Source organism: Leucoraja erinacea, chromosome 7 (assembly GCF_028641065.1).
Source record: "Leucoraja erinacea ecotype New England chromosome 7, Leri_hhj_1, whole genome shotgun sequence".
Taxonomy (NCBI): domain Eukaryota; kingdom Metazoa; phylum Chordata; class Chondrichthyes; order Rajiformes; family Rajidae; genus Leucoraja; species Leucoraja erinaceus.
Genome location: NC_073383.1, coordinates 42,409,481 through 42,426,082, shown reverse-complemented (window position 1 = coordinate 42,426,082; position 16,602 = coordinate 42,409,481). Strand labels below are relative to the sequence as shown.

Genomic DNA, 16,602 nt, shown 5'->3' with positions numbered 1-16,602 from the left:
GAGACGTCAGGACCAACGGGACAGCGACCCCCAGGCCCACTGCAAGCACGGAGAACCCAGAGACCCACAGCCAGCAGCAACTCCAGCCCAGCCCCGCTCCAACTCCAGAGGAACACGTAGGGGCAGAAGCTGATGGTGTGCAAGGTGTTCTTGGGGTGGCGCAGCTCGGGCTGTGGGCAAACTGCCACTTGTCGCTGTAGCGGCCCATCGGGGAGCGGATTCCTCTGGAGTTGGAGGGGGAGGGGGGTATTGTGCTGTTTGATCGCCCCCTGCTATCCCAGGGACAGGGAGACACAGCGGCTTTTTAGACTGGTGGGCAATCACTTCCAAAGTTCTGCCCACACAGTCAGTACACCTCTCCTACACTGCATTTCATACAAACATTTATTCTGCAAGAAAAAAAACGACATTGAAGACTCAAACTCGCGACCGAGTAACTGCCGGGATCAAGGCGCAAACTCGCGACCTTGCGGATATGAGCCGAGCACTCTACCACTGAGCCAGCCATTAAAGTCTATGCTAAAAAATTTCCATTCCCAAGACCGACAAATTCTGAATTACGAAAAGTGTCTGGTCCCAAGGCTTTCGGATAAAAGGTTGTGCACCTGTACCGCTCATCTTCCTTCACTGGAGATTGAACAGGAGAAGATAGTGGTCTTGCCGGCGTTGTTGGTGAAAGCCGGGACCGTAATGGCAGCGGCTGGAGTGGTGAGGCGGCCGGAGAAGCAATCGAACTCGGGTTGGCCGGTGGCCATGGAACCACGGGAGCAATTCTGCTGGACCGTGAATGGGTCACGGCCGGTTGGTCAGGTTATTGATGTGGAAGGGCAGGCTCATTAACTGGGCTGAGGTGCTGGCGGGTGCGTTTGTAGATGCCTTGTCAACAAATTACTAGGTATGAGCATGGCTCCGCGGTGGACCCCAGAATGACATCCAGGTGGTCATAGCCTCTGTGCAACTGCAAACGGACGACTTGCCCTTTGGTAAGTGGAAGGAATTGAGTGCTGGTCTTGTCGTAATGTTTCTTCTGGGCACTGCTGGAGCTGGAATTGAACTGTTGCCGGCATGCAAACTTGTTATTGTAGCATCTGCTTAACCATAGGTGGAGTAGTGCGCTGGGAGGGGACCCCAGAATCGGGTCGCAGGAGATGTTCCGGAGGTTAAGCAAGTCGAAATAGACATCGGAGCCGGCCCTATGTGATCGTTCCATTAATTGTTTGGTGCTTCATAACGCGCGTCCAGCCAGACCGTTGGACTGCGGGTATTCGGGGCTGCTGGTAATGTGGCAGAAATCTCAGCGTTTAGCAAAATGCCTGAAGAGTTGACTGGAGAATTGACTGCCATTGTCAGAGAGCAGCTGGATCAGCGCCCCGTGAACAGCAAAGTGGCGAGTACGTTTCTGGATGACCATGGCGGAGGTTGGAATATTGAGCAAATCGCTCTCAAACCACCCCGACTATGAATCGACTAGGACCAGGTACTGTTTGCTGTGCTACTCGAAAAGTTCAGTTGCAAGTGTGGATCAGGGTAAGTCCAGTGTGGGGTGTGAGAGAAGCGGTAGTTTGGGCTGGTGCAGAGCTAGGCTGTTGCAAACCGCGCAGGATTTGACTTTCTCAAGCACAAAATCGGCCGTTCCAGGCCTGAAAAATATACTCTTTGCCTGGTGGATAGTTGATTCTGCCCTGGGATGGTCTCTAAATATTTGGCGCGCAGAGATTCCGGAACGACTGCCTTATGTCCCTTCACCACAATGTTGTCCTGGAGAACTAGCTCATTGCAAACCGGGTAGAATGGGCAAATTGGGGGAGACAGCTGGTATTGTTTGTCTGGCCAACTGTGATGGATGACAGTGGAGAGCGACTAGCGTTTAGTCCGCAACCGTTTGTGTTGCATGGTCGTTTAAACACGCAGATGGAAGGTAAGAGACTATCATAACCCCATACCCATCGTCGTCTGACAGGTGCTGCACGGTGCCCGTGACAGGGTGTCGGGTAAATACATGTCCTTCCCGCATTTGTGAATCAGTTTTATGTCATACCTTTGTAGTTCCATCATCAAGCATTGTAAGTACGCAGGGGCCACGTGTGCTCCGAATGCTGACCAGGGCCTAGTGGTTGGTCTTAATTGTGACCGGGTTGCCAAAGATAAAGCCCATTAATTTCTTGCAAGCAGTTACGGCAAGCAGTTCCTTTTCAATTTGAGTGTAGCGCTGTTCTGTGTCAGACATGGTATGGGAGGCATAGGCGACAGGTCAGGGACCCTTACCGTCGTCTTGTAGGCAGGCAGCACCCGGAACGTACTGGGAGGCATCACAAGTTAGGGTGACAGGCTGCTTGACATCGAAGTATGTGAGGGTGGGAGCGCCAGACATTTGTTGTCTGAGGGCGTTGAACGCCTTCTGTTGGTGCTCGGTCCAGGACCAGTGCGCGTCCTTGTGAGTTAGCTGAAATTTGGGATGAACTTTCCCAGGTAGTTTACAATGCCTAGAAATCGTTGCAGAGCAGTTAAGTATGTGGGTGCCGGCATCTCGCTGATGGCAATGGTCTTGAACGGGTCTGGCTTGAGGCCGTTGCTGATGAATACGTGACCCATTTTGTCAACTCCAAACCTGCACTTGAGTGGGTTGAGTTCGAGGTTTACCTCATTGGCACGATCTAGGATTAGTTTTAGATTGGAATCGTGTTCCTGGACATCGCGCCAGGCGACCATGATGTCTTCCACAATTATAGCGCATAGGTACCCGACAAAGAGCTGCTCCATGGTGCGTTGTAAGACCTCACCAGCTGAATTGAAGCCAAACGGCATGCGTAAAAAAACGATAATGTCCGAAAGGCGTTTCATATGTGGTTAGCATGGAGGATGCGTGGTCTAGCAGAAACTGCCAGAATGAGCTTTTTGCATCTGACACTGAGAATACCTTGGCTTTTCCCAGGTGTGCCACAACTTCTTCCACCATCCGCATTGGGTGATGTGGACGTTTGATCGCAGTGTTTATACAAATCCTTATTTTGTCTTTATTCTTCTTTGGTGGCTGCGACCATTTATTGTCAAAAAGGTCCTTGGACTGTGAGAGTAGCTGTTGAGTAGGACTCTGGATGGTGGACAGCTGGTGCACACCTTTACCAAAGGTGACCAGGCCCATATCATGGCACGCATCACTGCCCAGAAGGAGGGGCACTTCCCCTCGGACAATGAAATAAATCCAGGTTGTAGACCTGGGATGCTAGGTGGCATTGCAGCTTTACTTTTCCGACATGTTGAACTTGGTCCCCCACCGAATGGATGCAGCTTGGCAGAGAGCAAGTTCAAACTGGAAGCCTCTGCGTGAAGTCGGAGTGGGACCAGCAGTTGTGAGTGAGGCCGAAAGCTGAAGATGCTGGGTGAGCTGCGTCTGCCGCGACCACCCCTCCCACTCTTCCGACACCCCCCCTTGTGTTCACGGGCTGCTGTTTTCCGCCGAGGGGGCTGCTGTGTTCGCGTGCGGGGGTGGCGACCAACACGAGGAGCCAGGTGCCGATGAATGCAGCTGGGGCTGGGAGCCACTGAGTGCGACAGGCACCGGTCTTGGAACAGATGATTGAGTCCGGAGCCGGGACCTGCAGCTGGTGAGTGCGGTCGGAGCCGGGGCTGCTGAGCCCACACCACCCTCCCACATACCCCCCCGCCTCCCCCTACAACCCCACACACTCCCCCCAAACCGACCCCCCCCCCCACACCACCCCCTCCCCCACTGGGGGGGAAAACCAGGCCTCCTGTGTGACTGGGACCCAAGGGGTCCCACTTTGTCTTGTCTCCTTTAAACTTTCCTCCCTCATCTTAAAGCTATGCCCACTATTAGTTGACTTTTCACCCTGGAAAAAATACACTCTACCATGTCTATCCATGTTGTCCACGGTCAAATCATCTGTTTACATTTACTGCTTTAACACTAGGCTGAAAAGTACCTACTAGAAACAGTACAAATGGTCACTGAAAAAATAATTCAATTTCCGCACCTCAAGAGGACAGTTGATATCTCAAACCAAACTAAAATATTCCTCCTTCCCGCCCCCCCCCCCCCCCCCCACCCTCACATCAGTCTGTTGAAGGGTTTCCACGCAAAACATTGCCTATTTCCTTCGCTCCATAGATGCTGCCTCACCCGCTGAGTTTCTTCATCATTTTTGTCTACCTTCGATTTTCCAGCATCTGCAGTTCCTTCTTAAACATAAAATATTTCTACTATTTGTAAACAAGTTGGACAATTTATTTTGTGCTAGTAGTTTTGTGCTGTTTTTTTTTCACAACACTATCACAATTATTCCAAAGCCAATTACTTAAGCACAAGATAAATATAGAAATGATTTTGACAGAATTAGATGCACAAGGAATTACAGATGTTGGAATCTTGAACAAATCAAAAGTGCTGGAGGAACTCAGCTGGTCAGGCAGCATCTGTGAAGGGAAAGGGACAGAAAGCGTTTCAGATTGGGTCCCTTCTTCAGACTGATTGGAGTAGAGGAGAAGAAAAGCTTGAAAGGAGGAGGGTGGGACAAAGCCTATAAGTAATGTGGATGCAAATGAAGAAGGTGTGATGATTGGCAGATGGGTGAAGTGACAAAATCTAGAGGTGGAAAAGAGACAAAAGGGTGTCAGGTAAGGAAAGGGGGGGGGGGGGGGGGGGGGAAAGAGTGAAATGAAAAAAGCCTCAAGAGGGGATTAAATCGGGTGAAGAGGGGGGGGGGGGGGGGGGGGAAGTAAAGTGCTTTCTCCCCCTGCTCCAATCAGTGTGAAGAAGGGTCACACCTAAAACATTCTTCATCCATTTCCCTCTCCAGCCTGACTCGCTGAGTTCCTCCAAAACTTTTGTTCTAGAATAGGATTACACTATGGTACTGAAGTAAACCACCAGCTGGGCCAACAGTTCCATCTTTCAGTCATCTCGATTTCTAAATCAAACAACATGTCTGTGAGGCCATTATCAAACAAACCCAATTCAACAATAATTTTTACCTAGTTCACATAGAAGCTGATAGTGACTGGCATTGGTTGCATAGATCGTCATTTCATCTCGCAGGGAGCTTTGGGAAGTGGAGTATCCATTTTTCTACATAGAAGAAAAAGCATAATAGTGAATGATGTATAATGGATAATACCTTTTCGGGACAAGAGGAAAACTGACTGTATCTAGTATCACAGCCAAGCAAATTGCAGAGGAGAGGAAGCTATTTATACACCATTAAATAGTACAATGCGGGAACAGACCGTTCAGCCCACAATGTCTGTGCCAAACATAATGTCAAGATACACTAATCACCACTGCCTGCACATGGTCCATATCCCTCCATTCCTTGCATAGCCACGCATCTAGAAGCCTCTTAAACGTCCCTATCGTATCTGCCTCCACCAGCACCCCTGGCAGCACATTCCAGGCACCAACTACCTTCTGTGTAAAAAAACATGTCCTGCCCATTTCCTTTAAGCAGTTTCCCTTTCCCCACTAGTCTTTGATGTTTCCATTCTGGTAAAAAGATTCTGACTGTCTACCCTATCTATGCTTCCCATAATTGTATATACTTCTATCAAGGCTCTCCTCAACCTCCAGTATTCCACAGAAAACAATCCAAATCTGCCCAACTTTTCCTTGTAGCTAATCCGGGAAGCATTCTGATAAATCTCGTGCACCCTTTCCAATAGCTTCACATCCTTCCTACACGGGGTGACCAGAATGGCATGCAATATTCCAAATGACCCGATTTATAGGCCTAACAAATACACTGTAATGCAACTTCTGAAAAATGACCGCTCTACCCCGTGGATCAAAGGTATAAAATAAGTATCCTTTTTTTTTTAAACAAAGCTCTAATGCATAGAATAAATTCAGCTAAGAATGCAAGTTCATAAAACAGCTGACTTCATTTATTACCTTAGAAACTGAATAGATATTCTTGCAACCAATGTTACCATCAGGGCTGTGATAATTTACACTGAAATTTATACCTGAATAATCTGTCCTGCAATCATTTTGCAATATCAATAATGACACGGTTGTTCTTAAAGCATACTAAATCTCTGAGAAAAAGCTTCTGCCCAAATTTGTTTCTATCATAATACTGTTTAAACATCCACACTTTTGAACTGCTGTGCACATTGAAATTATTTTGTTCAGTCTAGCACTTTCCTCAGCTAAATTTCAAGATAGATTAACATATTTAACAGCCACTCAAGACATATGATTACTTTACAAAAACAGCATGCCAGAATTATCAAATAAAGAATAATCCTAACCATCCTCACCACTTATATATATATGTTTCTTTATCTACAACATCAACTTCAAATTAAAGCCTTAACTCACCAGTTGGGGATGGTTTTTTCCGTCTACCTGTCCCCCAGCATTAATCGGTTCTATTTCTGTCTGTGAAATGCAGGAACAGTCCTTAAAAGAGAAAAAGATCAAAACAAAATGGAGAATGTGAAAGTCAGTGGAATCAAAACCGAGATGAGAGGGAGGGAGATGTCCGGGGTGGATTGTTAGCTGATTTCAGCACAGAAAGTTGTAAATAGGATAAAGGTGCGGGTGATAGTGATCTAGTAGAAAGATGCGGGTGATAATGATCTACAACAATTATTATTGTGACCATGCTAGTCATAATTTACATTAATGATTTAGACTCCGAGTGAAAAAGGTAATATCTAAATCTCCTCTACTGTGCACCAGATAAGGCCTCCTTTATATCGGTGAGCCCAGCGTAGACTCGGGACTATTTTGCTGAATATCTGAATAACACTTCACACCAGTACAATTTAAATTCCATCTGACATTCCTTGGCCCACTTTCTTATTTGATATAGATCATGTTGCAGCCTTCTGCATTGTCCGCAACACCACCAATTTCGGTATTATCCACAAACTTAATAATTATGCCACACGCATTCTCATTCAAATTATTTATATGACAAAAAAGATAATCTCACTAGTCACAAAATGATCCCCCCACTGACACTTCCATCCACAATATTAGAGAATCAAAACCACCAACTTCTCCAGTTTTACTATTACTACAGCTTTCTGCGATCTTCTGACATATTTGCTCCACTATATCCTTGCAACAATTGATCATCCCTTCGTGTTTCTAAGTTCTCCTCATACTGCCTCACAGGACAATCCCCTAGGAATATCCTTTTTAAATATGTGATCCCAGATCAAAAATGCAACACCCCCCCCCCCCTTACCTCTATCAAACCCATATCATCGGTACCTGGAACATGGAACTGACAATTTTGCCCATGTTTCTCGAATACCCATAATATCCTAATCCCATGACCCTATCCATACTGCAAGTTCGTCTGCCTTACCTGTCAGGCTTCTTGCTTTAATATAAATGCAGTTTAATCTTTTACATAACTGTTCATGTTGTTGTCTCCTAGGTCAAATGCAGATTTGTTAACCGCTGTGTGTATCATGTCCTTCTAATGCACAACAGTGACTTTCAGGTCCTGTTTGGCTGGTAATTTAATTCGTAGTTCCATTCTGACCCTTAATCCAGCATCCAACTAGATCTATTAAGATCAAAGTAAACTCAGCTTTTGACAATGCATTGTCTTCTACACTTGTTGACTTTGATCATTTCAGATAAGGAGACTCCTAATCATATTTACACAACCTCTAGACCTATACTACTTTTTTTCAGCCAAATTTATAGCACCATCAACCCTGTAATCTCTCCTTCCTCCCACACTATATAGACCTTCAATTTTGTCCTTTCCACATCCCAACTTTTCCCTTCAGATTCAACTTTAATTGTCATTATCAGTGTACAGTAGAGACAATGAAATGCAGCCTTAACATTTACTTTTTCTCCTTCCACCTTTGATGATAGATCATCAGACTATTGACAAATATTGTCTTTTTTTTCTCCACAGAAATTGCCTGGCCTTTTGCATTATTTCCAGCAGTTTCCCCACATTATTCTTATTGTTTTGCATGGCTGTATGAAGTAATTGACTGGTGTGCCAAAACATTCAACAGGAATACAGGTTATTAATTTAACTGAATTTCCAAAATGCTCTGATAGGAGTTAAACTACAATGTTTTTTTTTAGTCCAGGCCTGTTAATCCCAAATTACAGGAATGTAATTATTGTGGCAACAGTTTAGACAAACAGGAGGAGGCTGCAATTATGTAACCACTTTGAGTTGACTTACCAGAAAAGACATGGAAGCTCCTGATTTGCTTGTCGGTTCACATGAGCACAGCAACCCTAAGAAGAAGAAATACTTGAAGGATGGTCTACTGCTTCATTTGGCTGATCAAAGAAAACCAAGAGCCTGGTAGGAAGATATTTCTGTATTTCCTTGGAAACGGGCCCTTGGGCCCAACTTGCCCACACCAACATATTCCATCTACACTAGTCCCACCTGCCTGCATTTGGCCCATATCCCTCTAAACCTGTTCTATCTGTGCATCTGTTCAAATGTTTCTGAAATGTTACGATAGTACCTGCCTCAACTACCTCTTCCGTCCGGCAACTGATTCCATACACCCACCATCATCTGTGTAAAAACATTACTCCTCGGGTTCCTATTAAATCTGCCCCCCTCCCCTAGCCTTAAGCATATGTCCTCTGGTTCTCGATTCTTCTATTCTGGCAAGAGAGAACATGTGTTTACCCTATCTATTCATCTCGTGATTTTGTACATATCTATAAGATTACCCCTCATCCTCCAAGGAATATGGTCCTAGCCTCCTCAACCTCTTCCGAAAGCTCAGGCCCTCGAATTTTGGCAACATCCTCATAAATCTTCTCTGCACCCTTTCCAGCTTGACAACATCTTTCCTATAACATGCTGCCCAAAACAGAACATTATACTCTAAATGTGGCCTCACCACGTCTTGTATAACTGCAACATGACCACCCAACTTCTACACTTAATACTCTGATTGATGAACGGCAATGTACGGTAAACCTTTTTGACCACCCTACCTGTGACGCCTCTTTCAAGGAACGATGTTTTCCAGGAACTGCAATTTTAGATTCTTCTGCTGTACAACACTTGTCAGAGCCCTTTCATTCAATGTCCATGTCCTGTCCATGTTCGATTTCCCAAAATGCAATACCTCACATTTCTTTGTATTAAATTCCATCAACCATTTCTCAGCCCATCTGGCCAACTGATCAAGATCCTGCTGTAATTTTTAATAACCATCTTCACTATCTAAAAATACCACCCATCTTTGTGTCATCCTCAGATCTTCATATTCCAAGTACTATTGACCATTATTCCTAACTTTATTGATTTTGATCTATTAAGGCATTAGATTTTTAAATACCCTTTCCTGCATTGACAAACGTTGGTGGCCTTGTCTATTTCTAATCTTTTCTAGCCTTATTTGAGTCTATTTTAGCCCACCTTTGGCCTCAGAAGCACCAATCATTCCCTTTCATCAAGGCAGCCATGCCTCTAGTTGCCACATCCTGAAATGTTGATTCCAGTATCTTAGAATCAATCCATTATCTTAGACACAGAATCGGTTTGCGCACATTAATTACATTTTCACTTAAAAGTTCAACATTATAGTTTCACATGGTCACTTTAAAGCTGACAGAGGTGATCCATGCTGTTTGAAATTAACATATTGGTATGTTATTGATCCCAGTATATACTTACTAAATAAACTGCATCATTTGCAAAGGATGTTAACAATATTTAAGAAACGATCCGTTTTCCACAACCTCCTACTTCTCAAGAATACGCTGGTCTCTTGAAAGTGGAATAAAATCTTTTACTCAAAGTTTTACAAATAAAAACTCAACCAATCGTAGGCACTGCAAAATAAAAACAAAACAATGTCACCAACTCAAAGTAAATAAATCAATTCAACCACCCCTCCATTGAAGCCATCAGCTTTGCATCAATGCAAACGGTTAACATCTTACATGTTTAAAAGTTGGTTACAAGAAACTTTATTTTGCATGCTTGCAAAAATTATTGATCCATCACAAGCTCTCACGAACTGAGACGTTTAACACATGAAGCCCTCGCACCCACCACCGCCCTTGGGCACCAATTCTCGCTCTACTGTCTGACTCTTGTCCATAGGTCAGTCACTGAGGACCCAACCTCCCCCTGCCAATCCAAGGCCTCCGACCAGGCGGCTCCAGCAATTTGGGGGAGGAGGAGTGTGTCAAAGGCGGAGAGGAGGAGCGGAGCGAAAAACAAGGCAAAGACACCCCTGCGTTTCATCCCAGGCGCATCTGCTTTCCTCCCGGTCCTTGACCCTCCCCTTCTTCTGCCCCGCCGGGCTGCAGCTTCTGTCGCGATGCCGATGCCTGCCCCTGCCCCTGCTTCCCCCGCCCTGGCGCCTCTCTCACCTTGATCAGAGAGGGAGGGGGGGAGGTGGATGGGAGGGAGGAGAGACCACCCCGCCGATCACCACTGTGACGTCACAGAGCCCGCCTCCCCGTCGACAGAGGGCGGGCTGGCACCTTCACCTCGCGCTGTAAATCTCGCGAGACGGCGAGGCGCGCGCGGTGGCCGTTGCGGTTTGAAACAAAGATTAAAGCGGCGGGTTTCCGGGTGCCGCGGGGGACAAGGCGCAGCAGCAAACAAAATACAACAACAAAAATCCACATTACATTTCAATGTCACCGCCGACTTTTCGCCCGCTGGTCAACCCGCACCGCCGACCGACGGTGGAAAGACACTGAGCGGCGCGCTTCCCTCTGTGTCACGGACGAGTGAGAGGGGCAAAGTGGCCTCCATTGACCATGACTGCTAAGGGTTTGATTGATGAAAGCTGGTTGACCACTTGATCTGAACGGTTAACTCACTTTCTCACACCATCGATGCTGAATGCGTGCCTGCCATTCTGTGCTGTAATTCTAGAATTCAAGCATCCGCAATCGGATTTGTCGTTATGTAATTGGAGGTTTCACGGTGTTGACAACATCGCACCAATTAGCCTCCCGAGTCCGTCGAACATTCAATGGACCGTAGCCAATTGATGACCTAACCATGCATTCACTTTTCCACCACCTCTTTTAAGATACGGAACATGAAGAATCCCTTGAAATTCATTTGATTTTTTTTCTACTTCTCAAAGAATAATTTATAACAAGGCATGAGCTCTGCTCTGTCCCATATATCCTTCAAATGTTCTCAATGGTCCTTTGCAAATAAGCCACCAGAACAATATATGAATCTCCTAGGCACAATTGACTGCTGTTCAACCTTTCAAGAAATTTTAATTGTTTTTGGAAGTACAGTAAACCCTTGTTATACCAAGAAGGGTTTCGACCCGAAATGTCAGCCATTCCTTCTCTCCAGTGATGCTACCTGTCCTGCTGAGTTACTCCAGCTTTTTGTCTATCTTTGTGAGAACAAATCGTAGTAGGGGAATGGTATCTGATATTGCCCGTTGTCTGCTATAATGAGGTGGGGATTGCCAAGTATTCGTATAAGTAGTAGAAACAAAGAGATCTACCATGGATGCTGGTTACAAAGTGCTGGAGTAACTCAGCTGGTCAAGCAGCATCTCTAGAGAACAGGACGTTTTGGATCGAGACCCTCTTCAGACTCTCAGTCTGGAACTGGACCTGGAATCTAGGTGAGTTGGCATGGGGAGAGGTGAGGATCGCTGGAGTAATTGGCCATGGCCAGTGCAAGTAAGGGTTGGTGGTGGCGACCTGAAGGGTGATAGTAGGTTTGGCCTGGAAGCGGCCAGTTAGATGGTGTGGGCTTGGGATGGCGTAGGCAGCTCGACCTGGCAGTGAAAGTGGGTAGGTCAAGTCAAGAGAGTTTATTGTCATGTGTTCCAGATAGGACAATGATTTCATGCTCTTGTACCTTCTACCTGATGGCAGTAGAGAGATGAATGTGTGATCAGGGCTGATCACAAATATTCAGGATTGACATCAATATCTTCTCTACTGTAAAATGGATGGAGAGAAACATGGGAATTGAAGTCAAAGAATAGATCCGTCATCGATGGAAGAAGCTCAAGCAGCTATATGGCCTACACCTGCAGAACATTCTCAAGGGGGAGGATGAGCAACCAGAAGTCGGGGCACATCAGCACAAATGACATAGGTAGGAAAAGGGAAGAGGTCCTGCAAAATGAATATAGGGAGATAGGCAAAAGGTTAAAATGCAGGACCTCGAGGGTGATAATTTCTGGATTACTACCGTTGCATGTGCTAGTGGATAAGACAGATGAATGCATGGCTGAGGAGTTGGCGCAGGGGACAGGGATTCAGACTTTTGGACCATTGGGATTGCTCTAAGGCAGGGGTGACCTGTACAAGAAGGACTTCAACTGGAGGAGCATCAGCATCCTTGCAGGGAGGTTTTCTACTGCTACTAAGGAGGGTTTAAACTAGAACAGCGGGGGTGTGAACCAAAGCAACAGGTCTGCAAATGGAAGGCCTGATGAGAAAATTGAGATTATGATCTCATAGGATGGACAGGCAATAAGAAGTTCATAAACAAGGGAATAATGAAGGGATGAAATGTATTTACTTCAATGCGAGGAGTTTTGTAGGTAAAGCCGATGAACTAAGAACCTGGATCAGTGCTTGAAATTATGATGTTGTGGCCATCATGGAAACCTGGTTGTGAGACGACACAACTGGCACCTCAACTGGGTTTCAATGTTTCAGACATGGGGTTGAAAGAGGTGGAGGAGTTGCTTTGTTAATCAAAGACAATGTCACAGTAGAACTCGGAGAGGACATATTGGAGGGTACGTCTACTGACGTATTATGGGTTGAACTCAAAAATAAGAAAGGAGCAATTACTCTAATGGATTATATTATAGGGTACCCAATTGCGAGCGGGAGATAGATGATCAGATATGCAGACAGATTTCGGAAGGATGCAAGAACCACAGGGTTGTGGTGGGTGACTAACTTCCCCAATAGATACAAAAGAGTCAAGAGTGTTTTATTGTCATATGTCCCAGATAGGACAATGAAATTCTTGCTTGCTGCATCACAACAGAATATGTAAAATAGTACATAATGGGAGAAGAAAAAAAGTTCAGTGTGTGTATACACATGCACACATACTCAATAAATAACAAATATTGTGCAGTGCAATAACAATAGTCTGTTGCAGTTCAGAGCTTATTTGTTGTCATGTTTAATAGCCTGATGGCTGTAGGGAAGAAGCTGTTCCTGAACCTGGACATTACAGTTTTCAGGCTCCTGTACCTTCTTCCCGATGGCATTGGTGAAATGAGTGTGTGGCCAGGATGGTGTGGGTCCTTGATGAAGTTGGCAGCCTTTTTGAGGCAGCCACTGCAATAGATCCCTTCAATGGTGGGGAGGTCAGAGCTGATGATGGTCTGGGCAATGTTTACAACTTTTTGCAAGGGGCGGATCTGAATGTTGGGGGAAGATATTTAATTGGGGCAAGGCAGATTACAATGTCATTAGACAGGAGCTAAAGATTGGGGTGGAAATAAAGCTAGAAAAGAGGAGATGAAAAGGGGGTTGTAGCTGATAGCTGATGGTTAAAGTTGCATTTAGTGTCTTGCACAAGTTGCATTTAGTGTCTTGCACAATTATGGTGAGAAATGTAAAATCTTGCCTGGAGCAGCATCATCGGCACATGGACTCGGACAACATACCAAATATAAATGATATAGAACAATGAAAAGAAAAAAATAGGACTGAGGTAGGACTCAAAGCTGTCCAACCAAGAATGAGGCGGGACACAAAGTTTGTTCAGCCAGCAAATCTTTAATGTAAGCTAACAATGCAGCTCCCTACTATTCTCCCAGGCATGGACGTTCCCGACCTTAAATAACCCCCAGGGAGCCCGTGACCCACACCCGTCACCAAGACACGTGACTCCCACCTCCAGAGCCGAGGGTTCGCATTGCGCGTGGCTCACCACCAGCCACATGACCTACTCCCCGAACCAGAGTCACCGAAAGGGACAGGAAGCCGAACGAGGCGGCCAGACCTTGTACATATGTCCCCTATGCACAGGGGACCCACCCCATAAGGACGAATTTGGGGGAAGCGGGGACAGCAGATGCCTCCGACGGCAAGGCTGTGCCACCTGTACTGGCTCGCTACGGTCCAAATGGGCCAGCTTCAACTGAGCCACAGACACTGTCTCTTGCTGGCCCCCCATGTCCAACACAGAAGTCGTGGGCCAGTGCCGCAGCACCCGAAAGGGACCCTCATATGGGCGCTGCAAGGGCGACCTGTGGGCATCGCAGCGTAGAAAGACAAGGACTGTCTGCGAGAGCTGGCGGCACATGGAACGAAGCCACACTATGATGAGACGTCGCGACAGGAGACGGCGCCGACCCCCTCCCGCAAATGGACCAACACAGATGACGGCGGCTCCTGGGACCCACCAGTGGCTGAAATAAATTCCCTGAGAACGGTGAGCAGAACACAATAGACCAAATCAGCTGATGACGATGCCAAATCTTCCTTCGGGGCAGTCCGAATCCCCAGCAAGACCCACGACAATGTCCATCCATTCGGGACCCGTGAGGCGAACCTTCAAGGTGTCCTTGAGATGGCGATGGAACCGCTCCACCAACCCTTTAGACTAAGGATGATATGCCATCGAATGGTGGAGCTGTGTCCCAAACTGGGCACCCCGGTCGGATGAGATGTCCAGCGGCACCCCGAAACGGGCAATCCAATGGGCGAGCGTACGACAGGGCAGAAGTGCCCATGAGCGGGATGGCCTCCGACAAACGCGTAAAACGGTCCACCACCATCAGCAGGTGCGAGATACACCGGGATGGAGGCAGTGGCCCCACGATATCCATGTGCACATGGTCGAAGCGCTGGAGAGGCACTGCGAACTCCTGAATTGGCACCCGGACGTGCTGCTGCAACTTCGATGTTTGGCACGGAATGCACGCCCGGGCCCAACGACCGACTTGCTTCCGCAACCCATGTTAAGGTTCGTTTTACTTCAAACAGACAAAAGCACAATAAAGTTAGTAATAAAGCAGTAAAATCTTTATTTTGCCCAGGTGGGTGTAGCAGACAACTCTCACAGTATGCAAAATACAGACTATAGAGTCACTCTATCCCCACACAAAGAGGTAATGTGCAATCAGATATATTTATACCCCAATAATCAGCAATTCAGCTGTTCTGTGCCTGTTAGGATTGATAAGTTCTTCTGATAGAGGAAAGGTTAGCCCATATATGGTTCTGCTTGAAGAATCTATTTTTTGCAGAGTCAAGCACTTGTTTTTTTATCTTGTTGACGTACATTACAATCTTGTGGAGTAAAGGGTAGGAGCGAATTGTCTGAACATTTTTCTGATTGTTTATATCATAGAGAAAGACTTTCATGTTATTGTGCTGTTATCTCACTAGTGTTATAGAAGAAAGGAGAAAACGTTCATGTTATTGTGCTGTACTCTTGTTAGTGTTAATAGGAGAAAGGTTAAGCATCCATTTTATTGCTTCTAAATCTATAGCTCAATACATTTTCTTAAAAATCTTGAAACATTCTCACCCATGCCACATGAACCGCGCAGCACCCATTGCCGCCGTCGCCCTGGATAGACGGGTGGGCCCAAACATGAGTAACATTGAAAATCCTACGGCGACAGGCCACCGGAACAAAAGGCCGCGGCTGCCCCGTGGATACGTCGCACAAGACGGTAATGCTGGAGGGACCCAATGGCACGTTGTCGAGCACCAAACCCGAGATCGCAGTTCGGTATGCTGGCATCTCCTCGTCCGCCAGCAACCAAGGTGGAATAGTCTATGCCTGGGGCCAGGTTGAGAACGACTGCAATAGCCGGGCGGGACAAGGCGCCCATGACCAGCTTATATTTTCCGGCGATGTGGCGGATATCGATGGTAAATTCTGAAATAGAAGTAAGCTGGCGCTGCTGCCGAATGGACCAGGAATCCAAAACCTTAGCAAAAACAAAGGTGAGGGGCTTATGGTTGGTGAAAGCGATAATGTCCCGGTCCTCCAGGAAATACCGAAAGTGCCGTACCGCCAGGTACAAGGCGAGAATCTCCCGGTCGAACGTGCTATACTTTCGCTCCGCCAGGTTAGGCTGGCGGCTGAAAAAGGCGAGAGGCCGTCAGAGACTGTCAAACGACTGCTCCAACACGCCGCCGACCGCAGAGTCCGAGGCATCCACGGTTAGGGCTGTGGGGGTGTCGACCCGTGAATGCACCAGCATCGTCGCCAGAGGTAACGCTTCAAAAGCCACCACCAAAAGCCATCATCCCACTGCACATCCCGCCGCTTACCAGTTAACAAGTGGAAGAGCGACTGCATTATTCTTGTCGCCGCCGGCACAAATCGTGGTAAAATGTGACCATACCCATGAATTCCTGAAGGCACTGCACTGTGGAAGGCCGCGGGAACTGGGGAATGGCCTCTACCCTGTCCGATCAAGGAACAGCACCATGCTACATCACCCGGTGGCCCAGAAAATCGATGGCATGGAGGCTGAACTGGCATTTGTCAGGGTTGATTACCAGACCGTACTCGCTGAGGCGCTGGCACAACAAATGAAGGTGGGCGCAATGCTTGTCGCGAGTGACTAGCCACGAGAATGTCATCCATGTAGATGAACAGGAAGTCGAGCCCCGACCCACGGTTTTCCATCCGG

At 46.7% G+C, this 16,602-nt stretch overlaps 1 protein-coding gene across 5 annotated transcripts in view; it reads right to left on the bottom strand.

The window, feature by feature from the left end:
- stradb (STE20 related adaptor beta) overlaps positions 1–10,763 on the bottom strand; it is a 34,038-nt gene extending 23,275 nt beyond the window's left edge. The window contains exons 1-5 of one of the 5 annotated variants that reach the window (XM_055638367.1): positions 10,619–10,763; positions 9,651–9,808; positions 8,187–8,242; positions 6,338–6,418; positions 4,993–5,086 (exon numbers count right to left, since the gene is read on the bottom strand). In XM_055638367.1, the coding sequence (XP_055494342.1) occupies positions 4,993–5,086; positions 6,338–6,418; positions 8,187–8,198 (187 nt within the window). In that variant the 5' untranslated portion in view covers positions 8,199–8,242; positions 9,651–9,808; positions 10,619–10,763. Of the gene's footprint in view, positions 1–4,992; positions 5,087–6,337; positions 6,419–8,186; positions 8,243–9,650; positions 9,809–9,919; positions 10,302–10,354; positions 10,449–10,618 lie in introns of those variants that run through there. The other 4 variants (XM_055638365.1, XM_055638364.1, XM_055638366.1 and 1 more) reach the window with 4 other exon arrangements.
- Between the last annotated feature and the right edge of the window lie 5,839 nt (positions 10,764–16,602).